This window comes from Gekko japonicus, unplaced genomic scaffold, assembly GCF_001447785.1.
Source record: "Gekko japonicus isolate JY-2015 unplaced genomic scaffold, Gekko_japonicus_V1.1 scaffold698, whole genome shotgun sequence".
NCBI lineage: Eukaryota > Metazoa > Chordata > Lepidosauria > Squamata > Gekkonidae > Gekko > Gekko japonicus.
In genome coordinates this window covers 650,279-675,969 of record NW_015168069.1, presented here as the reverse complement: position 1 = coordinate 675,969, position 25,691 = coordinate 650,279, and the positions used below count along the sequence as shown (strand labels likewise).

Here is a 25,691-nt window from a genome sequence, read left to right as displayed (position 1 = left end):
TCTTCTGCTTCTTCTTCCAGTTCTGCTGCTGCTGCGTCATCGTAGGTTTTCAGCTTACAGATACACACACCTGAACAGCATACTCAAAATTGCAACGGCACAGACATTTTGATGCAATAATTCAGAGCAAGAGGTGTCCGTTATCAGACACGGTTCAATAAACAAAATATTGTCCTTTATAAAGTAGGTTTTCAGCTTACAGATACACACACCTGAACAGCATACTCAAAATTGCAACGGCACAGACATTTTGATGCAATAATTCAGAGCAAGAGGTGTCCGTTATCAGACATGGTTCAATAAACAAAATAAGTCCTTTATAAAGTTTATATCTCTGCTACCCGGCATTACATTTTATGGCACACATGGCCCGGCCCAACAAGGTCTCATATATGTCAGATCCGGCCCTCATAACAAATGAGTTCGACACACTTGTACTACACCAAAGTGGCTCTCACACACTGGCCGTGTGGCGCTTTGGAGCCCAGGTAGGTGAGGTGAATATACTGGGAACGCAGATATCATCCTGGTAGTCGGTGTGCTGTACATTCAGATTTGAATCTTGAAATGTCTGCAAGGGAATTCGGATCTTGTCCAAAAGAAGAAAAATACTGAAACGGACTTGCTTTTGGGTTTGCCCGCCCGCTTTCTTACTTGTGGATGAATAGACAAATAACCTGCTAGTAAAAGCAACTGCTTATGAATGACGATGTGGAAAGACTTGAGTAAGGAACACGATTCACTGGACCTCCGTTCTTTCTCCCCCACAGGATGTGATCAGCCAGGTTCTGCCCGATGCGACGACGACAGCTTTCGAATGTGAGTATGGCTCGTCTGGAGAAGAGGGCTTTGTGCCGGCATTATTTATTTAAAAAAAATGACAACTACATATTGTTTATGTTCAGATACGTTACAGTTAAATATTTATACACGGATGCAAGTTTAATGACGATCCTGAGCTAAGTAATATTTTATTATTTAATCACATCTTGAGAGCGCATATTTCTACAATATAGCTTTAATTACCAGCGTGACCTTACAGTGCTCTTCGTATGCGCTGCAATTATATTGCTCAAATTAAATGAAAAGTATAAAGTACCTGGAGGCTTTGTAGGCTGAGATTTTAATTTTCAGATGCTTCTATTATTAAAAGCAGGAATCGGCAGCTTTTAGAAGAGTGGAATTACAAAGCACGGGGCGTTACATCAACGTGGCAACAGAGGGCTAATCTTGCAATGACATTTCCTCTAGAAAAAGCAGAAGCATTTAGACACGCACAGGCACACGCATCGCCCTTGGCCACGTGCAAACACCACGCTGTTAGTGCAAGAATACCTGTGGGCAAGTCAGCCCAAAAAAGCAAATTCCCCATGGCAGGACTGGAGGTGGCGTTGTGGTTAAGAGCGTCAGCTGTGAGCTGCGTTCCCAGGTGTAATAGCTGCATGCGACTCAGCTATGAATTCAGTGGCTGGTCTTAAGCAAGCAACTCCCTTCTCTTCCTCCATGTAACATGGGGAAAGCAGGACTGTCCTTCCTCACAGGGCTGTTGTACAGATTCCTTTTGTTTATTGCATATGTAGACTCTAAACATTATATTGCCGCAGAGGAGGAGGTTTTTACTTGGGGGGGAGGAGAGCTGGGCTGAGAGGAAACCACAGAAGAAGAAGGAGGAGGAGGAGAAGAAGGAAGAAGGAAGAAGAAGAAGGAAGAAGAAAGAAGAAGAAAGAAGAAAAGAGATTGGATTTATACCCCGCCCTTCACTTGGAATCTCAGAGCGGCTTACAAACTCCTTTCCCCTCCCCTCCCGACAACAGACACCCTGCGAGGTAGGTGGGGCTGAGAGAATTCTGACACAAACTGCTCTTTTTCAAAGACAGCTGTGCCAGAGCTTGTGACTGACCCAAGGTCACATCAGCAGGTGCAAGTGGTGGAGTGGGGAATCAAACCCGGTTCTCCCAGATTAGAGTCCACGCAATTAACCACTACACCAAACTGGCTCTCAGAAGGAGGAGAAGGAGGAGGAGATTGGATTTATACCCCACCCTTCACTGCCCAAAGGAGTCTCAGAGCGGCTCACAAACTCCCTTCCGTTCCCCTCCCCACAACAGACACCCTGTGAGGCGGGTGGGGCTGAGAGAGCTCGGACACAAACTGCTCTTTTTCAAGGGCAGCTCTGACCAGAGCTACGGCTTGCCCAAGGTGCAAGTGGAGGAGTGGGGAATCAAACCCGGTTCTCCCAGATTAGAGTCCGCACACTTAACCACTACACCAAACTGGCTCTCTTCACTGGTGGAAGACCTGAGGCTTGGTCAAGCCACAGTGCCACCGCCGAGTTGCAACCGACTTATGGTGACCCCTCATGGTGCTTCCAGTGCAAGAGATGTTCAGGGGTGGTTTGCCGTGGCCTGCCCCTGCAGCGCAGCCCTGGGCTTCCTGGGTGGCCTCCCTCCCAAGTCCTAACCAGGGCCGAGCCTGCTTAGCTTCCAAGATCGGATGTGAGATCAAACCGCGTGTTTTCTGCCTCCCTCCCTCCCACGCCAACCTCTGCCGAACTCCGTTTGCCGGCATCCTGATCGGAGCGGTAACCTATATCCCTGGTGCCGTGGGCAGAACCTGCCTGGGAAAAATATGGATTTCACGGCCCCTCTCTAGCATCTGCCGCTGCGTTCTCCACTTTCCGCCTTCAGCCTGTCGTTCTGCATCGGCACGACACCGTTTCCCCTGCCATTTAAGTGGCATCAAAAATATGTCACGAGTATCGGTGCCGCCTGGTTTCTGGGTTATCCTCTTTGTGCTGAAGGCCGGGACGTTGCCGGCTCACCCGTCTTCGCAGCGCCTTGATGGCTTTCTCGGAGGCCGCTAATTGCCACCGACAGCCGTCTCCTCTCCTGTCTGTTTAGTTATTGCTTTCTCCACTGTGTCTTCCGTGGCTCCTTCTACCTGGGGCCGCCGTTCCCCCTTGCCGTCGGACCTGTTATGGGGCCCGTCGCTGTCGCATGCCGTGTTGCTGCAGATAAAATGGCTAACAACATATGGCTCATTATTGCCCTTTTATCCAAACGCTGCCGTTGTGCGCGCGCGTGACACGCTGTGTCTTTTGCCGAGATTGCTCCCAAAGATTTGCCTGCCATCTGCCGCCTTCTATTTGGTGTCTTGCGAGGATGTGACATTAGCACAAATCCGGGCTTTATTTCGCTTTACTTTCTACGTTCGCCTCCCTAATGGGCTGCAAGATCACAGATGCGCTCTAGGCAAGCAGAGGGTCTCGGTGTATGACCTTTGAACCTCTGCGTAGCCTGGAATCGTTTCAAGGGAGATTCCAGGATACTTTTTGAAGGGGGTGGTAAAGTATCTTCCTACTAAATCTGACAGATACAGTATCTGTTTGGGGGGGGGGTGTAAACAGCATCTTGGGAGGAGCATTTCCCTCTTATCAAATAGCAAATTATGCCAATCTGTATAGACCTGCCTTCTTTTAATAGCATAAGAACATAAGATAAGCCAATGTTGGATCAGGCCAATGGCCCATCCAGTCTAACACTCTGTCGCACAGTGGCCAAAAACTTGCCCCAGACTGAGAGTTCCTGTCTATACCTTGTGGCTAATAGCCACGATGAACCTCTGCTCCAGATGTTTATCCAATTCCCCCTTGAAGCTGCCCATGCTTGTAGCCGCCACCCCCTCCTGTGGCAGTGAATTCCATGTGTTAATCACTCTTTGGGTGGAGAAGTACTTCCGTTTATCCGTTCTAACCCGACGGCTCAGCAATTTCATGGAGTGCCCACAAGGAGTTCTTGTATTGTGAGAAAAGGAGAAAAGTACCTCTTTCTCTACCTGCTCTATCCCATGCATAATCTTATAAACCTCAATCATGTCACCCCCCATCCGTCGTTTCTCCAAGCTAAAGATCTCCAAACGCTTTAACCTTTCTTCATAGGGAAAGTGTTCCAACCCTTTTATCATTCTACTTTTAATATCAGTAAGCCGTCTGTCTTATTTGTACAGTAAGAACAGGACATTCTGTTTCACCTGATACCTCCAAGGAGTCAAGAGCGATCCTAGGAACGCTTTCCTGGGAGTAAGCCTCATTGAATAGACCTGAGTTAGGGTTAGGAGTAGACCTGCTCACAGTGCTCCCTCTAAGCTGTGTGTATGTGTGTGTGAGCAGCTGCTCATGAACGCAGGAAGCCCCGCTCAACAGCAGTCTAGAGCCGCGCAGGGCCTTGCGTTGTCCGTTGCCCATTGTGAAATTACAGCAGTTCTGTTCTGCTCAGGATGTGAAATGCTCCGCTCACTAGGGAAAAAAATTAGAGGGAGCATTGGGCCTTCTCAGGATTGCTACCTATCTGCAGACATGAAGATAGATCGAGGTGGGTACCTGTGTTAGTCTGTCTGTAGCAGAAGAAAAGAGCAAGAGTCCAGGAGCACCTAAACACAATTTAGGGCAGGGGAGGAGCTTTCCTGAGTCACCACTCATTTCTTCAGGTACGAAAAGAGCAAGAGTCCAGGAGCACCTAAACACAATTTAGGGCAGGGGAGGAGCTTTCCTGAGTCACCACTCATTTCTTCAGGTACGAAAAGAGCAAGAGTCCAGGAGCACCTAAACACAATTTAGGGCAGGGGAGGAGCTTTCCTGAGTCACCACTCATTTCTTCAGGTACGAAAAGAGCAAGAGTCCAGGAGCACCTAAACACAATTTAGGGCAGGGGAGGAGCTTTCCTGAGTCACCACTCATTTCTTCAGGTACGAAAAGAGCAAGAGTCCAGGAGCACCTAAACACAATTTAGGGCAGGGGAGGAGCTTTCCTGAGTCACCACTCATTTCTTCAGGTACGAAAAGAGCAAGAGTCCAGGAGCACCTAAACACAATTTAGGGCAGGGGAGGAGCTTTCCTGAGTCACCACTCATTTCTTCAGGTACGAAAAGAGCAAGAGTCCAGGAGCACCTAAACACAATTTAGGGCAGGGGAGGAGCTTTCCTGAGTCACCACTCATTTCTTCAGGTACGAAAAGAGCAAGAGTCCAGGAGCACCTAAACACAATTTAGGGCAGGGGAGGAGCTTTCGTCAGTCACTGCCAAGGCGCCCTCTAAGCTGTGGAGCCTTGTGAGCAAAAATTCTACTTTGTGAGCTACTAGCATTAAAGTTGTGAGCAAGCGATTTGGCTCCTGCATAAATTAGTATGCTCTGGAGCAGTGTTCCCTGTAAGCTGAGTTAGTGTGAGCTAGCTCACAGTTTTTTAGACTCTGGCTCACACATTTTGTCTTCGCTCAGGAAGGAGGGCTCCAGAGCGAGCTAATTTATGCACTAGCCGTATCGCTCACTCACAACTTTAATGCCGGTAGCTCACAAAGTAGAATTTTTTGCACACAAGACTCTACAGTTTAGAGGGAGCATCGCTCTGAAGCCGTCCTTCCTGAGCTGAGACAAAAATGCGTGAGCCAGAGGCTAAAAAACTGTGAGCTAGCTCACACTAACTCAGCTTACAGGGAACACTGGTCCACTGCTCACTTCTTCAGATGCAGCTAGAATGGGAGTCCGTCTGTCCTTATATCACAAGGTTGGTGGATTTCCATTCTGTATGGCAAAATGAGGTGCTTTCCATAGAGATTTATTTATTTATTTGTTTGTTTCAATTTATACCCCGCCCTCCCCGCTACGCGAGCTCAGGGCGGATTAACACAATTTGTGTCAGGTTGTGAGCTTTGGGGAGTCACTGCTCCCTTGTTGAGCAGTGACTCACGAAAGCTCTTGCCCTGCCACAAATTCTGTTAGTCTTTATGGTGCTCCTGGACTCTTGCTCTTTTCTCCTGCTACAGCCATGAGGCAGCACTTTCTCAGTTGCCTTGGCAAGCTTCTCAGCTGCTACAAATTGGGGCCGTCGCCTCCAAATAGGCTTTCAAGGCATCTCTTTTTCAAAAAGACGCCCATTCTTTTCCCCCATCTGGCGTTCTCATGGCGGTTGCTATTCTCACGACATCACCAGTATGGTGTCGTGGTTGGAGCATCAGGCTGAAATCTGGGAGATCCAGGTTGATCTCTCCACTCCGCCGTGGAAGGTCACTGGACGACCATGGGCCAGTCGTTTACTCTCTGCCTGACCTACCTCACAGGGTTGTTCTGTGAGGCCAGTTTGGTGTAGTGAGAGCCAGTTTGGTGTAGTGGTGAAGTGCGCGGACTCTAACCTGGGAGACCTGGGTTTGATTCCCCCACTCCTCCACTTGCAGCTGCTGGATGACCTCGGGCAAGCTGTAGTTCTGATAAGAGCTGTCCTTGAAAAAGAGCAGTTCCTGTCAGAGCTCTCTCAGCCCCACCTACCTCCCAGGGTGTCTGTTGTGGGGAGGGGAAGGGAAAGGAGTTTGTAAGCCTCTCTGAGACTCCTTTGGGTAGTGAAGGGCGGGGTATAAATCCAATCTTTTCTCAGAGCCAGTTTGGTGTAGTGGTTAAGTGTGTGGACTCTAATCTGGGAGAACCGGGTTTGATTCCCCACTCCTCCACTCGCACCTGCTGGATGACCTTGGGCAAGCCATAGTCCTGTCAGAGCTGTTTTTGAAAAAAGAGCAGTTTCTGTCAAGAGCTCTCTCAGCCCCGCCTACCTCACAGGGTGTCTGTCTGTTGTGGGGAGGGGAAGGGAAAGGAGTTTGTAAGCCGCTCTGAGACTCCTTCAGGTAGTGAAGGGCGGGGTGAAAATCCAATCTCCTCCTCCTCCTCCTCCTGTGGAGAAAAATGGAGGTGAGGAGAATGATGTAAAGCCACTCTTTGTCCTCTTTGGGGATAAAAGCGGGAGATAGATGAAGATGCAAGGAACTGACCCGAAGGGAGAGGAATAGTGTTGCGGAGTGACAGGATGAAGACCCAATCACTCCTCCAGGGCAGCATTCTGTTCGCTGTGTGGCTCTGCTCCCACCTTTTCCCCCTCATGTGTGAAATATGATTTAAAGTGTCCTAGTTTGAGAAGCCTTCCATCACATGTGACTGACAAATTGATGCCTGTTGCCAATGCCGATGCCTGTGTTGCAATCCCCAAAATGATGTAGCTTTGAAAAGTTGTCACGCTCCTGTTTGAAATAGAGCAAATTTAGAGGAGTCCAGCGGCACCTTTAAGACCAAGAAAGGTTTATTCAAGGGATGAGCTTTCGTGTGAAGAAGAAGAGATTGGATTTATCCCCCCGCCGTTCACTCGGAGTCTCAGAGCGGCTTGCAAACTCCTTTCCCTTCCCCTCCCCACAACAGACACCCTGTGAGGCAGGTGGGGCTGAGAGAGCTCTGACACAAACTGCTCTTGAAGAAGAAGAAGAGATTGGATTTATACCCCGCCCTTCACTCGGAGTCTCAGAGCAGCTTACAAATTCCTTCCCCTTCTCCTCCCTGCCACAGGCACCCTGTGAGGTAGGTGGGGCTGAGAGAGCTCTTACAGAAACGGCTCTTGAGAGAACAGCTCTGACAGAACTATGGCTTGTCCAAGGTCACACCAGCAGCTGCAAGTGGAGGAGCGGGGAATCAAACCCGGTTCTCCCAGATTAGAGTCCGTGCACTTAACCACGACACCAGACTTTTTCAAATGCAAATCGTGTGCATGCGCACGAAAGCTCATACCTTAAATAAACCTTTGTTGGTCTTAAAGGTGCCGCTGGGCTCTAAATTTGTTCACATCAACGTGGCTGACCATCTGGAACTATTCAGTTTGAAATGACGTCCGAATGCAGGAGCTTGGGTAAATTCTTTCCTCCCGGCACAGCAGGGGCTGAATCCATAGTAAATTTTCCACCAGCAGAACAGAACTTCTGTGCCTCCTCCCTCCCACGGTGGTCTACTGTTCCCCAACAAACGGTGGCCCTGCGGGATAGGAGACCCCGAAGAACAAAATGGGGAATGTCTGCGGCATGAAGAGGAAACTGCCCATTTAGTCTGGATTCAGCTCCAGGAATTAAACTGGGATTGAACCGTGGGCAAAGCAGAGACGACAGCCATCAGCACCGCTTGCCTTTGTCGGCTCTCTTCGGACGGCCTTAAGGAAGGCGAGATCGCCCCGCTCTCCCAAGCAAATTATCCCAGTGCTGAATTGTTTTGATAGTCAGTAATCTCCCCCTAATGTTTTCTGCCATGTCTAACTTGTAGCCACTAATGGCTGTAGCGTGATCTCCCCCCCCCCCCCCCTCTCAACTAAGCGTTCCGCCCCCCCCCCCCCCGGTGCAAATTGTGCATCTTTTTATTGCTAAGAATTCATTTGAATCCTGTCCTCCATATGCAGTTGCTGTGGTGTACTTCAGGAGGGTTTTTTTGTGTCCTGTTCAGCGGAATAGCAGCTTGATGCTTATGCGCATCCGAAATATCTTTCTGTCTGCTGGCGTCCATATTTCAGATTCCTGCACCGCATATTTCTGATTGCTAGACGTCCAACCGCTGTGCGGCATCTGTGCATGAGGCTTCCATTCTCTCTGTGGGTATTCTTTGGGTTTTTGTCCCATAAATTAAGAACTTTCAACGTGCCCTTCCCACCCACCCTTCTCTCTTCCAGATGAGGATGAGGACGGTGATCGGATTACTGTTCGAAGCGATGAAGAAATGAAGGCGATGCTGTCTTACGTAGGTAGAGCCTGTGACAAATCAGACTGAGATTACTCAGAAAACTCTTTGCACTGAACGGGAGAGTTGCGGAATGGGGGCGGTCATTTCAGTGGGCCTTGGGGAGAAACCTTTCTGGGGGTCTTCGTAATCTGCATTTTTTTGGGTTCTCTTTCTGGTTCAATCCAGCTGGTGAAAAGTAGGCTTCGGAACTCGAGTTTCCTCCTACAGTATAATCTCAGCTGAAAGCGTGGTTGGAATTGTGCATAAAAGTTTGAAATGTACCCTCTCTTTTTTCTTTTTTTCGAAGACGTGTACACTTACAGATCATATGTATGAACATTAAGAGTAATGCATCCTAATGACTTTTGCATTGGGTATAGGCAAGCTAAATGGACTATCAATTTCTTGTATTTTTTTATGCAGTACTTAAAGTAACGGCTCATTAAAAAGGAACCCCTTGGCTCTAAAATATATTTTTTAAAAAGACACAAAATCTGCTTTTATCAGAGGCTTTTCACCCCTCCTCTCGGAAGAGTTATATTTTCGCTGCAGGCTCGGCGTGCTGGGAAAGATTTAAAGATGCATTGTCTTTTTTTTAATAACTATAAAAACATGAAAACCGGGCTACTTATTGAATCACAACGACTTGTATGTAACTTTATAAATGAATTGTCCTCCGTATTTTTATAAATGAACGCGAGGGTGGCCGTTAGCATTCGCTTGCCAGCGAAACACAGTAACATAATATTATTTTTCTCTATGTTTTCTTTTAGAGGGAGGTAGTGGCTGACAGTTCCTCTGCGTAGCAGGTCCGCGTTTCCTAATAGGTCCCGTCAGCCCAGCCTCTTGGCTTCTGGGGCATCGGGCCGTGCATCCCAGTTCCCTCTTTCAAGCGGCTCTCCTTTGATTAGTTTCCCATCTCCTTCTCCCACGGAACTGCCTTTGCCATTGCAATAAAAGGGAAAGCTTATGCATACAGGAACTCTGTGTTGGGCGGTGGACGCAAAAATGCCAATAGTTCTTTGCCTCCAGGAGGGCCTTGGAGTGGTGTTCCTTAGCTGCCAGCACGTTCACACTGTGCATCGAACCCTTATCGGAAACCAGGGAAATAGGTTTGTGGAATGCAAGCGTTGCATGTGGAAGGACCCGTATCAGAGAACCAGCATAGGGCAGTGGTGAAGAGTGCTGAAATAGGACTGTGGATACCTGCCTTTGAGTCCCCACTCTGCCATGACGCGTATCAGACTGCTCAAACACTCCCGGCCTCACATAAGAACAGCCCAGCTGCATTGGAGACCAGTGACCCATCCAGTCCATCAGAAGAGCCCTGCTGGATCAGACCACTGGTCCATTTAGTCCAGCAGCCAACCTGTGGTCCTGGATGGCCAAACAACAGGCTGTAGAGGCTGAGGCCTTCATAAGAACATCAGAAGAGCCCTGCTGGATCAGACCACTGAAGGTCCACCTAGACCAGCATCCCCTCTCACACAGTGGCCAGCCAGTTCCCCTGGAGGGCCAACAATAGGACATAGAGGCCGAGGCCTTCCCTGATGAGAACATCAGAAGAGCCCTGCTGGATCAGACCAGTGAGGGTCCATCTAGTCCAGCATCCCATCTCACACAGTGGCCAGCCAGTTCCTCTGGAGGGTCAACAACAGGGCAGAGAGGCTGAGGCCTTCCCTGATGAGAACATCAGAAGAGCCCTGCTGGATCAGACCAGTGAGGGTCCACCTAGTCCAGCGTCCTGTCTCACACAGTGGCCAGCCAGTTCCTCCGGAGGGCCAACAACAGGGCACAGAGGCCAAGGCCTTCCCTGATGAGAACATCAGAAGAGCCCTGCTGGATCAGACCAGTGAAGGTGAGCCTCCCGTCTCAACCAGCAGCCAAGCCAGTCTTCCTGGAGGACCAACAAATAGGCCATAAAGGCCGAGGGCTTTCCCTGCTGTTGCCTCCTGGCACTGGGGTTCAGAGGTTTGCTGTCTCTGAATCTGGACCTTGCCTCATCTCACCATGCCTAGGAGCCCTCGAGGGACCTCTCCGCCATGAATCTGCCCAGCCTCTACCCCCAGGCTTCTTGAGACCAGCGCATGGAGGAGGAGAGCCATGCGTAGTGCCGTGAGTTCCTTGGAGAAAGGGCAGGATAAACATGTGCTCGGTTCAATCCCCATGCCCATCAAACAGCGGATGACAGCTGAAGCTGTGGATCCCATCAAGCACTATAGCAGGACATGGTCGCGGCACGTGCTGCGTTCCACATCTTGGGCCGCATGTCGTTCAGGCCTGAGCCGTGTGATGCAAAGGGCACCCGGTAAGAGGGCATCCTGTGAGCAGTTTGAGAAGCGTAGGGCATTTTTCTGGAGCGTCCACAGGGTCGGGGAAAACATTTCCAAGAGTGACGCTGTAGACAGGGGTCATTTAGTAGAAAAAGAAGTGCAGGAGCTCATTAGCATAACTTATTTGCATATGCCACACCCCCTGACATCACCGGAAGTGTGTCAGAAGGCAACACCCACCGCTCAGGCTCTACTGGACTGTTTTGGATGGCTAGCTATTGAGGGGGGGGAACATGCAGATGTGTCCTGGCAGAGGAGGGAGAGCTTGTACCTGAATAAAACTTGGTCTTAAAGGTGCCACTGGACTGTTTTGGGTTGCTAGCTATTGGGGGGGAGGGAAACGTCCAGAGGAGATCCGGGCCCTGTGGGACCTTATGCAGTTCTGCAGGGCCTGCAAGACAGAGCTCTTCCGCCAGGCGTTCGAGTAGGATCCACCGCTGCCACTATTCTACCATCGAGGTGGCAAGTCATCGGCTGCCCTATAAAAACGGGGGCAAGCGGGCCCAAGCAGAAGTTCGAGACAGCATAGTGGGAGACCACGCTACTGAGACAGCTGGCCACCATATCTTGGGGGGGTTGTTCCCATCTTGGAGGATTAATATAGGTATAGCACCGTACCATTGGAAGGTTTTATTGTGATTTAAAACGTTGTATTTATTGTATGTTGTATTATATTTTGCACTCGGCTTTGCCGCATGTGAGCCGCCCTGAGCCTTTGGGAGGGCGGGATATAAATCAAACTAATAAATCAAACTAATAAATAATAATAAATCTGCCCTCACAGAGGAGGGAGAGCTTGTACCTGAAGGCAGGCCGGGGGGGCTCTGCAACTTACCTGGCTGCTTCTTGCTCCTCGTGGCCCAACTGAGGGCTGCTGGGAGCAGGGGGCGGGGCTTGTTGCATGTGCCCCGCCCCCTGGGCTCCTGACTGCCGGAGCTCCGCTCCTGTGCGCTCCCGCAGGAAATGACCCCTGGCTGTAGCGATGTCTAGAACAGGGGTCCCCAACACGGAGACCATGTGTTTCACGGTGCCCGCCAACCACCTTCCCTGGTGTCCTCCCAAGTGTTTCCAGAAAGTGGGTGGGGCTTATTGCCCAGCAAGGCTTCTGCTGGGCCACTGAAGATTAGATTGGCCGTGCCAGGTTTTTTTGTAATTAACAGCTTATTAAAAATTAACAAATAACAATACATCTAGAGCACAGTAAATCTGAGCAAGACGAATACAATCTGTAGATCAGAACATAGATGTAATGCAAAGACAGTTCATTGGATAAACGAACAAGAGCCAGTATAACTGAACTGTTAGTAAAGAATAGCTGACCATACAATAGTTAAGCCATAAAGTTCGTCCTAATCCAAGGTCGACCACTAATTGAGGAATTTCATTTTGAGACATCAAATATTCAAGTATAGGAAACCACATCGAGGAAAAGTAGGAGTGTTTGGCTCAGTGGTTAAGATGCTGAACTGCCGACTGGAAGGTCGGTAGTTCAGCCGTTCGAGACCTGAGTGCCGCGTGATGGAGTGAGCTCCCGTCTCTGGCCCCAGCTCCTGCCAACCTAGCAGTTTGAAAGCAAGAAATTGCAAGGAGATAAATAGGTACCGCTTCGGTGGGAAGGGAGCAGCGTTCCGTGCGCCGCGGTGTCTAGTCATGCCGGCCACATGACCACGGAGATGTCTTCAGACAGCGCTGGCTCTTCGGCTTGGAAACGGAGATGAGTACCGCCCCCTAGAGTTGGATCCGACTGGCTTTCGAGCAAGGGAAACCTTTACCTTTACCTTAGGAGTGTTTAGAAGGCCTAGTCACAGTATCCAGATTGTTTGCGAGCTTCGCCATGATGTATAATTTGCATAGTTTTTGATGCCATTGTGAGGATCTTCACTAAGAGACCGAAGGTAAGATACAGCAGCCATTTTGTGGCTGGGCCCGCCTTCCGCAGCAGCCATTTTGTGGCTGCCCTCACAGTGCCGTGTCAAAATCCTAAAGGTGCCCACAGGCTCAAAAAGGTTGGAAACTGCCCCGCTCTAGACAGGTGAAAGCGAGGGTTAGTTTTTAACTGAAAAATAAATGAACTAACGGAGGCTAACTCTGGAGAAGGCTTTTGTGGGTCAGTTTTTCATTTGACCTTCATACCTTCGGAGGGTATCGGTTTCGAAAAATCTTGCCGCCAGCCGTTTTGAAAGTCACGTTGTAATAAGTGTGCTTTGCCAGGACACACGGATTTTTTTAAAAAATCACTCATTTTGGAAATCCTGCAGCAAGATAATGGGAATGAATTTCCGATGGTGCCTCGTGGTTAATTAAGAGCGAGGCGCAAAGAGACAGCCGGACCCCCTCCGCCACCGTGGGCTTCTCTCGGTATAAAAAGGCAGTAATTTTTTTGACAGCCACTGAAGGGAAAGTTGCTTGCAGCCATTTTTTTTGGGGGGGGGAAGGGGGTACACGTTTTGGATCAATAACTGGCAAATTTTCCATTAAAAAGAATACCTGAGCCATGTTCCAAATAGCCACTGGCATCTTAACTTTCCATGGCAACCTGAAGTGCTCATATGCGGAGGACAAATCATTTTTTGGACAATTTTTCCAGACTACTTGTTAACAGTTATTGCTGTCCCAAAAGGTTGACAGCTGACATGATGGATATTTCATTTACTTGTCATCTCTGTTTGAGTAATGGAGAAGGCCACATGAGTTCCTTTGTGTGTGTGTGTTTGTGGGTGGGTGTGTGGGTGGATGTAAAGCAACAAAGGACAAAATCTACTGGGAACCTCTCTGGCGTAAGCCCCAGTGGAACAAATGGGAGTTGTGGCCTGGAAACTGGTATGGGGCCTTAAGAGTGCACGTCTGATAGCAAGGAGAGGCTTCCCTACGTTAAGAACCTAAGAAGAGCAACAATAGGGCATAGAGGCCGAGGCCTTCCGCTGATAAGGACATCAGAAGAGCCCTGCTGGATCAGACCAGTGAAAGTCCATCTAGTCCAGCCTCCTGTCTCACACAGTGGCCAGCCAGTTCTTCTTAAGGGCCAACAGCAGGGCATAGAGGCTGAGGCCTTCCCCTGAGAACAACATCCAAAGAGTCCTGCTGGAGCAGACCAGTGAGGGTCCCTCTAGCCCCACCATCCTGTCTCACACAGTGGCCAACCAGTTCCCCTGGAGGGCCAACTACAGGGCAAAGAGGCCGAGGCCTTTATAAGAACACCAGAAGAGCCCTGCTGGATCAGCCCAGTGGTCCATCTCATCCAGCATCGTATTCCTCTGGATGGCCAACAACCGGGAGTGGAGGCTGAGGCCTTTCCCTGAGAAGAACATCAGAAGAGCCCTGCTGGATCAGATCAGTGAAAGTCCATCCAGTCCAGCATCCCGTCTCACACAGCGGCCAAACAGTTCCCCTGGGGAGCCAGCAAACAGGACACAGAGTCTTAGGCCTTCCCCTGATGTTCACTCCTGGCACTGGTGTTCCGAGGTTGACTGCCTCTGGATATGGAGGTTCTCTTTACTCACCATGGCTAGTAGCCACTGATGGACCTGTCCTGCATTTATCTGTCCTTCAGGCTAGTGCCAGAGGAGTGTACCGGTATAGTCTGCAGCAAGGCTGAACAGTTACTGATATGCCCAGGGGTCATTTCCTAGAACAAGAGGTGCAGGAGCTCATTAGCAGAGCTCATTAGCATAAGCCACACCCCCTGACGTCTCCCTTCCCTCACCTCCAAGCCGGGCAAAGGAAAAGGGGGGAGGGGAAAGGATTTCAGGCACTTCTGCCTGACAGAGGGGCCAGCCCGCCAGCCCCTCTGACAGTCAGAAGCACCTGAGTTCTGTTCCTTTCCCCCTCTCCCTTTCCTTTGTCTCCAAGCCGGGCCGAGAGCGGGGCGGGGGGGGGGGGAGGATCTCAGGTGCTTCTGCCTGACAGACGCATGCCAGGGTGGGCCAAGGAGGGTGGCAGGCGGGCCAGGGAAGGTGGGGGGGGGGCTCTCTGCGGGAAAGGCACGTGGAGGCATTTAAACACCTCCCTGCTCTTTGCAGGGCCTTCCCCCTTTGAAAGCTTATACCCGGGAGCAATGTTCCCTCTAAGCTGTGGAGTCTCATGAGCAAAAATTCTACTTTGTGAGCTACCGGCATTAAAGTTGTGAGCGAGAGATTTGGCTACTGCATCAATCAGTTTGCTCTGGAGCCATCCTTCCTGAGCTTAGACATAAATGCGTGAGCCAGAGGCTAAAAAAAATGAGCTAGCTCACACTAACTCAGCTTAGAGGGAACACTGCCCGGGAGATCTTGCTTGTCTTTAAGCGGCTACTGGACTCGAATCTTGGTCTTTTACTACAGACCAACACAGCTGCCCAACTGGAATTGTTTTATTTGTTTCACAATATTTACATCCTGCCTTTCTGCCCTGGGGCCGCTGTCACGACTAGCCAGTATTCATAGACAGCAGTCCTTTGCGTAATCCTTTTTTCTAAAATCTAGTGGCCGTCATTGAGCTCCCTGCCAGCAAAACTGGAATGCTGCTGACCACAGAGGTGAAGTGGGAAGAAATTATAGATATCTGTTGGGTAGAGAGCCAGTTTGGTTTGGTGGTTAGGAGCCCAGAGTCTAATCTGGGAGAACCGAGTTGGATTCCTCCCTCCTCCTCCACATGCAGCTGCTGGTGTGACCTTGGGTCAGTCACAAGTCCTCTCAGGAGCAGTTCTCGAAAGTTCTCTCAGCCCCACCTGCCTCACAGGGTGTCTGTTGTGGGGAGGGGAAGGGAAAGGAGACTGTAAGCCGCTCTGAGACTCCTTCGGGTAGTGAAGGGTGAGGTTTAAATCCAATGTCGTCATCTTTGTCGTCTTCTTCTTCTTCTTCTTCCAAAATATGGACCAGTCCCCTGTGTTCAAAGGCCCTCTACTTTAAAAAAAAGGAATAGTCTGCATTCAACTAAGATGACAACGGTTCCTGGGATCCCAGATCACCGCAGACTGTGACATCAGCCATGAAATTAAAAGATGCCTGCTCGGCCTCCAGACCCCGGATCCTCCTCCTCGCTCTCTTCTGCACCTCTCTCGAATCTTCCCACATCCTTTTTGAAGTGCTTCAGGTGTGGCCTGACCAAGGCAGTACACAGAGGGGCTATGACCTCCTGCGATTCCGATGCTATGGCCTTTTTGATACAACCCAAGATCACCGCAGACTGTGACAGCAGCCATGAAATTAAAAGACGCCTGCTCCTTGGGAGCAGAAATCCACCCTGACTGTTCCCTGGAAGGCCAGATAATGGAACTGAAGCTCAAATACTTTGGCCACCCAATGAGAAGGGAGCACTCACTGGAGAAGACCCTGATGCTGGGAAAGATTGAAGGTCAAAGAAGACGGGGACGGCAAAGGATGAGATGGTTGGACAGTGTCATAGATGCAACGAACATGAAACTGAGCCAACTTCAGAGGACGGCGGAAGACAGGAAGGCCTGGCGGGATCTGGTCCATGGGGTCGCGAAGAGTCGGACTCAACTGTGCGACTGAACAACAACAAGAAATAGTATAACTTTATTTATTGTGTGTGCCACGAGTGATGTGGCTTCTCTAGCATTTGTGAATTGTGAAAGTGATACAAACATTGTCGTGGGCCTGTGTAGGTTGCTGGGTCATCTCTGTCTTTCTCTCATCTCTTTTTTGCAGTATTACACCACAGTGATGGAGCAGCAGGTAAACGGCCAGTTAGTGGTGCCCCTGCAGATCTACCCAAGAGGTAAATGTGTTAAAAGTTCTCATTCATTAGCAGCTGTAGCCAGCAGTTACATGTTCTGCACGTTCGGAGGTGTGTAACAGCAAACGCCTCTTCATTTTGAGCGGGGGGAAATCTGTCATTCTTGGGATGCTGTAGATGTTGCAGACGAACTGTCTGAACCTTGCAAGGTTGCGCTTACATCATATGTATTTGTTTGCATTTGAAAATGGTGCACCCCTGTGTGAGCGCAGGTGCTAAACAGTGCTCCCTCTAAGCTGTGGCATTTTGTGAGCAAAAATGCTACTTTGCGAGCAGCTGGCATTAAAGTTGTGAGTGAGCAATTTGGCTGCTGCATGAATTAGTTTGCTCTGGAGCCATCCTTCCTGAGCTAAGACAAAAATATGTCAGCCAGAAGCTAAAAAACTGTGAGCTAGTTCACACTAACTCAGCTTAAAGGATGCACTGGTGCTGAGATATGAAGCAAGCCCGCGTGGTCTGTAAAATGCTGCCCACACGTGCTGTTTATGGGTTCTCAGGCTCTCCCAGGTTTTTATTCTCTGCCTGGGACTGTACAGTCATGTAGTCAAGGGCCAGGGAGAGCGCTCTTGTCTGACTCCAAACAGAGCCAGTTTGGTGTGGTGGGTAAGTGTGCGGACTCTAATCTGAGAGAACCGGGTTTGATTCCCCACTCCTCCACTTGCACTTGCTGGATGACCTTGGGCAAGCCATAGTTCTGGCACAGCTGTTTTTGAAAAAGAGCAGTTTCTGTCAGAGCTCTCTCAGCCCTCCTGCCTCACAGGGTATCTGTTGTGGGGAGGGGAAGGGAAAGGAGCTTGTAAGCCGCTCTGAGACTCCTTCGGGTAGTGAAGGCGGGGTATAAATCCAATCTCTTCTTCTTCTTCTAACCTGCTCAAGTGTCCTTCCCTTTCCAGCCTCCAAAAGAACAGCTCTTAATCGCCGAGATAGTTCTAAGTTCTCTTTGCGATAAATTAATTGAAATAATTAAAAATTAGACTTCCTCTGCTAACTGGTAACTGTACGAATAGTCATAACATGAGCTCCCTAATTAAAACACCGTAGACTTTTCATTACTTAACAACTCTCTGAAGTTGGAATTGGGCAATTAAGCAACAGAATCTGTAACACGCGCCAACGTCTCTGAAGGAGGCTGATGGTGCTGGCAGTTTAGAGATCGTTTGCGTGGAAGAGCACTAGGGTTTAGGAGGATCCATGGCGTCCTTGTCTCATTCCTGTCAAGGCGAGGACGGGATTCCAGCGGATTCCGGCAGACATCTCGCAACACGACAGCTTTTCTAAACGCTCGCGGGTGCTCTCCGAATGCAGATCCTGAGAGAGAGAGTGCGTTTTTGGAAGCGCAGACTTGGATAGCAGTTGGTCTGCTTTTTTAGGAGAAGGCGAGACTCAGTGGGGAAAAACGTAATGCTAGGAGAAGTTGAAGGCAGCAGGAAAATAGATGGACTGACTCCACCAAGGAAGCCACAGTTTGCAAGACCTAAGCAAGGCTATTAACGATAGGACCTTTTGGGGGACATTCATTCATAGGGTCGCCATAGGTTGGAAGAGACCTGATGACACATGACACACACATACCCCTTTGTCACCGTAGAGCAGGGGTGTCAAACAGGCAGCCTGGGGGCCGGATGAGGCCCCCAGAGGGCTTCTCTCAGGCCCGCAGTGGAACTGGCTGTCTTCTGCTTCTTCTTCCAGTTCTGCTGCTGCTGCGTCATCGTAGATATTGTATATCACAGTGAGATCAAAAAAGGGGGGAGATGCCATGGGCCGAGATGTTCAGGATGGCTAATCAGCCCCACCCGCGGAACTGCTCTGCAGTTGCACGGTGGTGGTGATGGTGGCGGCAGCGGCTCCTACTCAAAAGCCTGGCGGAAGAGCTCCGTCTTGCAGGCCCTGCAGGCCCTGCGGAATGAGAACAAGGTCTCATTTATGTCAGATCCAGCCCTCATAACGAATGAGTTCAGCACCCCTGCCTTAGAGTTTCGGTCAAAATCCTAGAGCATTGACGTGTCCGGTGTGATGATGTTGCTTCCAAGTGATGTCATCACACTGATCACGTTGACGTGGACGGGGGCTGTTTGGGGTGGGGTTTCCCCTGCCAGCCGGTTGGCCAGCGGCAGATTGGAGCCTCCCCCCCCAAATCAGGGGAACCCCTGCACTGACCAGGGGTCTGGCAAATCTACTAGTTCAGGCTGTTGGTCAGGCCCTGTAGCACCTTAGAGACACATCTGCTTTATTTTTGCTTAATGGGGGGAGAACACCGAGAGGGCCACCAGGGCTATTTTTGGGCAGGAACGCACAGGAACGGAGTTCCGGCTGGCTCCCAAGTTGGCCACGCCCAGCAGGAACTAATTAGCATAATAGGCCACACCCAACAGCAGAAACTCATTAGGATTGGCTACATTAGGGGTGTGTGGCCTAACATGCAAATGAGTTCCTGCTACAAAAAAAGCCCTGGGTTTTGACAACAAACAAGGTAAACAGAATAGCAAGCAAAAGGTGGGTGTGGCTGGATAACCACACTTCTGGTAACATGGGGGTGAAGCCTAATGTGCTAATGAGCTGTTCTGTCAGGGGTGTGGCCTAATATGCCAATGAGTTTCTGCTGTTGGGTGTGGCCTATTATGCTAATGAGTTCCTGCTGGGCTTTTTCTACAAAAAGAGCCCTGGCCAGAACAATTTGAACACCTCAGAGCCTGGCACCAGTGTTCCCTCTAAGCCGAGTGAGTGTGAGCTGGCTCACAGTTTTTTAGCCTCCGGCTCACACATCCTTGTCTTTGCTCAGGAAGGATGGGGCTCCAGAGCAAACTGATTGATGCAGCAGCCAAGTCACTCGCTTACAATGCCGGTAGCTCACAAAGTAGAATTTTTGCTCACTAGACTCCACAGCTTAGAGGGAGCATTGCCTGGCACCTGTCTTTTCCGTTACTGCCTGTTGTGGTCTTCAGGAGTTCAGGATCCCACGATAACCATAGAGTGCTGGAATAACTCAGTTTTGTGCTTTAGATTTTCCTAATTAGGTATGGACGCTGTTCATTAAAGGTGTGAATACTCATTCTTGCTCCCCTCCTCCTCCCTAAATTAGGGCCCCTGAGTCCATTTTCCTTAGCTACTCCTAGATTTCCTTACCCGCCTTCTACCCTCAAACCGGCAGATTAGGAATTCTTGTTTACGAATAGGATGGCAGCGCTTAAGGTAACATAAACAGCACGGATCTATCCTGACTCTTGTATTTAATAATTATTGTCTGTGTCCTTCTGACTAATAAATAGCTTTGTTTCCTGCTGTCAAGAGCAGGAACGGAATCCATGTATTTCTGAGGGAGGGAGGAGTGGGGGGGGGGAATCAAATTCGTCCTTCCCCAGACAATCAATCAAAATTGACGGGCCCTTTAACATACCATTTGTCGGGCACTGTAGTTTTAAAATGGGAACTGTCCGTAACGTGTAGCTGGAAGCTTTTGTGGCTTTAACGTTTGACAAAAGCGTATCTACGGGCGTAGAGGGGGGCAACGGATTCGGCGCAGAGTCCGTGAGCCTTTAAGGAAATCTGTCATGATGTCTTAGCAACCCGTCAGGAGTTTTGTATAAATAACCGAGGGGGATCATCCTTGTTTGTGCTTTAAGGGATCTGCTTCTTGGTGTCCTGAGGCGTTCAAGAGAGCCAGGGTGGTGGAGAGGTTAGAGTGTCAGGATAGGGTCTGGGGCAGCCAGGTTCGAATCTCTGCCGTGGACGCTTGCTGGGTGACCCTGGGCCAGGCTCGCCATCTGAGCCTAAGCCACGTAAGCTACAACCAGAGGAGGAGGAAGAGGAGATTGGATTTATACCCCCCGCCCTTCACTACCCAAAGGAGTCTCAGAGCGGCTTACAAACTCCTTTCCCTTCCCCTCCCCACAACAGATACCCTGTGAGGTAAGGGGGGCCGAGAGAGCTCTTGACAAAAACGGCTCTTTTTCAAGAACAGCTGTGCCAGAATTATGGCTTTCCCAAGGTCATCCAGCCAGGTGCAAGTGGAGGAGTGGGGAATCAAACCCGGTTCTCCCAGATTGGAGTCTGCGCACTTAGGGCTCTTTTTGTAGCAGGAACTCCTTTGCATATTAGGCCACACACCCTTAATATAGCCAATCCTCCAAGAGCTTACAGAGCTCTTCTTACAGGAGCTACTGTAAGCTCTTGGAGGATTGGCTACATTAGGGGTGTGGTGCTTAATATGCAAATGAGTACCTGCTACAAAAAGAGCCCCAAACTGGCTCTCAGAAGAGTTGTTGCGAGGATAAAATTAATACGTTCGGTCTCTAGCTTTCAGTTTGCCATGTTGGAGACATGAAACAAAACGTGTAGACGTTGTGGCGTACCAACGCTTCATCCCAGCTGCAAGATATGCGATAACCTGGAATCTTGATGGCCCCGTTTGTTCATCTCTCCCAAATGCAGTATCTCCCGAAAAAAAATAAATCAAGCTGATCTCTCAGAAAAACACCAGAAGTTGCTGGATTTAGAGCAATAGTGTACATCCCAGCTCATTGTTATCTTGATTTTAATGTACTGGAAGCCAAAATTAGAATTTACATCAGCTGCCATTTTCCCTTTAAAAATGCTCTCTCCTGCAGGTCCAGGAAACCTGTTTTGTAATTCCCACTTTGGGTCTTAAGAGCCACTTTTCAATCATTTCTCTCTGCTAATTTTGGTACTAACCTACTGTTGTGGGGGGGGGGGGGGGGAAGAGAGAAGGATTTCATTTTGAGCAAATTTCTAAATGGCCCTGATGTGTTGTACAACTGAGTCAATTACTGTTTCAGCCTGCAAGCCCCCTGGGAAACGGAACATACATGGCCTGAAGGTAGGAATTTCAATAATTGTTTCAGTAAACTTAGATGGATTTGCAATACTGTGTTCCACTTATTGAAATGTCAAAGAAAACTGTACTTTCTGCATTCTGACAAGCAGATTGTTTTTTTTTAAAAAAACAACAACAAACCCACACACATTGTGGAGGAAATATTCCTTCTCTGTAATATCGACTGTGTGTCCGACTAGCTAATGCTGCCGGCATTAAGGAATGCAATTTCTTCCTTTCTTGCCTCTGCTAATAAATACCTTAAATAAACATAAGAAATAGAGGACACCAGCCATCCTGATGCGACTGCTCTGCATGACACCTTCAAAGAAGGGAAATTGAGCAGGAACCACGTTCCTGGCGAGAAAAGAACATGGCGTTCGTTCCGAGGGCAGCCCTGTTGGTCTGCGATAGCTTCGAGTCCTTAGAGACCAGCAAGACATGCTGCTTGCAGTGCAGGTCTTTTTTAATTCGTTCTGATGCACCGAGACACGTATAATGATATCATAGCGCAAAAAGGTTGTGGGGAGGAGGAGAGGTGTATTTAATAGGAGCTGAACAAAGATCTTCTTGTCTGCCTCCTCTTGATTGTATTACTTAATCAAGCATTTCAAATGCAGAGTGAATTTACAAAAAAAGAAGAAGAAGAAAAACACAATTTCTCAGCGACACAATGTGGTACCCTACGTAGAGGCCGGATTTCAACCCTGGGCAACCAGCTAATTAACCTTCCCAGTGAAATAGGAAATTCGTGGCAAATTACAGGTTAATTAGAACTGTATCCTCTGCATAGAAACAACTGATAAAGATTCTTTTCCTGCCCGCAGGTCAATACGCGAGCCGGGTCGGCTACCAATAGTGCCACGGCCGTCCCAGATTCTCTTCCGAGCAATAGGTAAGAGTCGAGGAGAGAGAGAGAGACGCTCAGGTGTCTTATTAAAGCAGGACCCCAGAAGTGATTTTTGCATTTTAATTAACAGAAGCGGAAGTGCCCGGTTAACTTGGGGGGGGGGGGGGGGGGGTTAACCAGTTTTCAGGAGGGTTCTTTGTGCCTTGCAGAAAGGGCTGTACGTCTTTGTGTGGTGAGTTCCTCCGGGTAACCATCTTCTGTGCGGATCACAGTACACCCTCAGCACAATCGAAAGCCTTTGCCTCTGCTCTGTCGCGTGCCCGGGTGCTGCGTCAATGGAACACGAGTCTGCTTTCATGTAGATTACCGGGCGGCAGGACTGGAAACCAGAGGGCCGGCTTCAGTGCATTGTAGACAATGGCCTCCGAGAGTTCCAGTCCTTGCTTAGCCGTAGATTCCCTGAATGGCTTGGAGCAAATCGTTACTGTTGAGCTTTGATAATCCCACTCTGTAAAATGGAGGTGCTGCCCTTTTCATGCTTTGCCGGGGTGTTGAATATAAACAGGATAACTTTATATAGATTATGATAAAACTGTTCCCCCCTCCCCCCCTTCTTAGGGTGCATTCACAGAAGCCTTGTCTCCAGATCACGGGAGGTGGTCGTTCCTCTCTATTCTGCTATGGTCAGGCCTCACCTGGAGGACTGTGTCCAGTTTTGGGCACCACGTATTAGGAAGGAGGTTGACAAGCTCGAGCGTGTCCAGAAGAGGGCAACCAGGATGGTGAGAGGGCTGGAATCCAAGTCTTATGAGGAAAGGCTGAAAGAGTTGGGTCTGTTTAGCCTGGGAAAGAAAAGGCTTAGAGGGGACATGATTGCAGTCTTCCAAGTAGATCTGTTCTCTCTTGCTCCGGATTGCAAGACTAGATCTAATGGGTGGGAATTACAAGGGAGTCGTTACCGGCTAAATATCAGGGGAGACTTCCTAACTGTAAGGGTGGTTGAGCAGTGGAACGGACTGCCTCGGGAGGTGGTGGATGCTCCTTTGCTGGACGTTTTCAAGCGGAGGCTGGATGACCATCTTTCGGGTATGCTGTCAGGCTGTCTTTCGGCTCTGCTCCTGCAGAGTGCAGGGGGTTGGACTTGATGACCTGCAAGGTCCCTTCCAACTCTTAACAGTCTATGATTCTTTCTCTTTCTCTCTGAATATCCCCTTGTAATGTGGTATCATAAACTGCCACTGCTCTGCTGTGGGCTGATCTGATCACACTTAAAGGGCAACTCTTGTTCTGTCACTTGCCAGTTCCTGGATGGGGAGGGAGAGTAAGTGAAGGGGGGGGGAGAGATGCTCTGAGGTCAGACTGCTGCAGCTCTAGCCAGGGGGATGGTCCAGTTCTGCAGGCAACAGCCCAGGGGTTTGAGCAAAAAAGGGATGAAAACTTGATAAAGAAGAAGAAGAAGAGATTGGATTCATACCCCTTGCCCTTCACTACCCAAGGGAGTCTCAGAGCGGCTGACAAACTCCTTTCCCTTCCCCTCCCCACAACAGACAGACACCCTGTGAGGTGGGTGGGGCTGAGAGAGCTCTGACAGAAACTGCTCTTTTTCAAGAACAGCTCTGAGAGAAGTACGGCTTGCCCAAGGTCATCCAGCAGGTGCGAGTGGAGGAGTGGGGAATCAAACCCGGTTCTCCCAGATTAGAATCGCAGATTAGAGTCCGCGGACTTAACCACTACACCAAACTGGCTCCCTTAATGGTGATAAGGGAGAATTTTGGTGACAGGTTGGCTGTCACGGGAGGAAAGGGGAGCGTCAAGGACGACTCAGGCTTTGCAGCCTTGTAAGAAGATTTGAGGGGAGGAGCTATTTGGTGGCTGAGCCTCTGCTTGGCCTGCAGACAGCCCCGGGTTCCGTCCCCAGCAATACTCCCTCTCAGCTGTGGAGTCTTGCGAGCAAAAATTCTATTTTTATGAGCTGCTGGCATTAGAGCTGTGAGCGAGCGATTTGGCTGCCGCATCAATCAGTTTGCTCTGGAGCCCCATCCCTTCCTGAGCTGAGGCAAAAATGTGTGAGCCGGAGGGTAAAAAAACTGTGAGCCAGCTCACACTAACTCAGCTTAGAGGGAACACTCTTCTCCAGCTAAAAGGACCAGAGAGTAAGTCATGTGCCGGAGCTGCACCAGGGACCCTGGAGAGGCCTTGCCAGTCAGGGGAGACAGGCCTGACCTGGGTAGACCAAGACTCTGACCTGGTAGAAGGCATCTTCCCCTGTCCATAAGAGTGCAAGAAGAGCCATGCCGGATCAGGCGTGAGGCCCCTTTAGTCCAGCACTCTGTTCACACTGTGGCCAGCCAGCTACCTCTAGGAAGCTCAGGAATAGGAAGACTGCGACAGCGTCATCCTTCCCCGGGGTGGAGTGCGGGGAAGGAAGAGCTGGGTCCCAAGCAATGTTCCCTCTGAGCTGTGGAGTCTTGTGAGCAAAAATTCTATTTTATGAGCGACTGGCATTAGAGCTGTGAGTGAGCGATTTGGCTGCCGCATAAATCAGTTTGCTCTGGAGCCCTCCCTTCCTGAGCTGAGGCAAAAATGGGTGAGCCGGAGGCTAAACAACTGTGAGCTAGCTCACACTAACTCGGCTTAGAGGGAACACAGGTCACGAGAACGGAGAGAAGGCTGGATACACGAGCCCAGCCGTCGTCATGTTCAATGGGAGGGTATCAGATTCGCTGACGTTTTCAGCAAGATAAGAAACTATTCAAGTAATTGTTGGAAATGTAAAGTCAATGTCGGCTCTTTTTTTCATATGTGGTGGAGATGTGTAAAAATTTTAAAATACTGGAAGAAAATTCAGAAAATAATAAGAGAAGTAGTATTTGTAGATTTGCCACTTAATCCTAAAATTTACTTGCTCAATATGACCCCAAAGGAGTATGACTTATAACAAATCATATGTGATGATATATATTTTGACGGCAGCAAGAATCCTTTGGGCTAAATATTGGAAATCAGATAAAATACCTCAAAGAGAAGAATTAATATATAAACTATTGAATGTAGCAGAAGTTGATAAACTGAATGTATTATTATGCGGAAAGGATGAAAAGGTTTTTGAAAAAAGATGGTCAGGACTGTATGAGTGGATTGAGACAGAGTGAAACATAAGACTCTAATGTATATTTAATTTTGTATATGTATATTTTCTTGTAAATATTTATAAACTCAGGGGTCATTTCATAGAAAAAGAGCTAGGGGAACTCATTAGCATAACTCATTAGCATATGCCACACCCCCTGATATCACCGGAAGTGTGTCATAAGGCCACACCCCCTGACATCACCGGAAATGTGTCATAAGGCCACACACCCCGCTCCCAACGGTC

At 49.2% G+C, this 25,691-nt stretch overlaps 1 protein-coding gene across 1 annotated transcript in view; it reads left to right on the top strand.

Moving 5' to 3' along the window:
* The first annotated feature begins 775 nt into the window (after positions 1-775).
* MAP2K5 (mitogen-activated protein kinase kinase 5) overlaps positions 776-25,691 on the top strand; it is a 236,163-nt gene continuing 211,247 nt past the window's right edge. Inside the window, exons 1-5 of the mRNA XM_015414599.1 lie at positions 776-819; positions 8,516-8,583; positions 16,547-16,616; positions 21,428-21,468; positions 22,293-22,360. Of these exons, the coding sequence (XP_015270085.1) occupies positions 8,563-8,583; positions 16,547-16,616; positions 21,428-21,468; positions 22,293-22,360 (200 nt within the window). The 5' untranslated portion in view covers positions 776-819; positions 8,516-8,562. The remainder of the gene's footprint in view (positions 820-8,515; positions 8,584-16,546; positions 16,617-21,427; positions 21,469-22,292; positions 22,361-25,691) is intronic.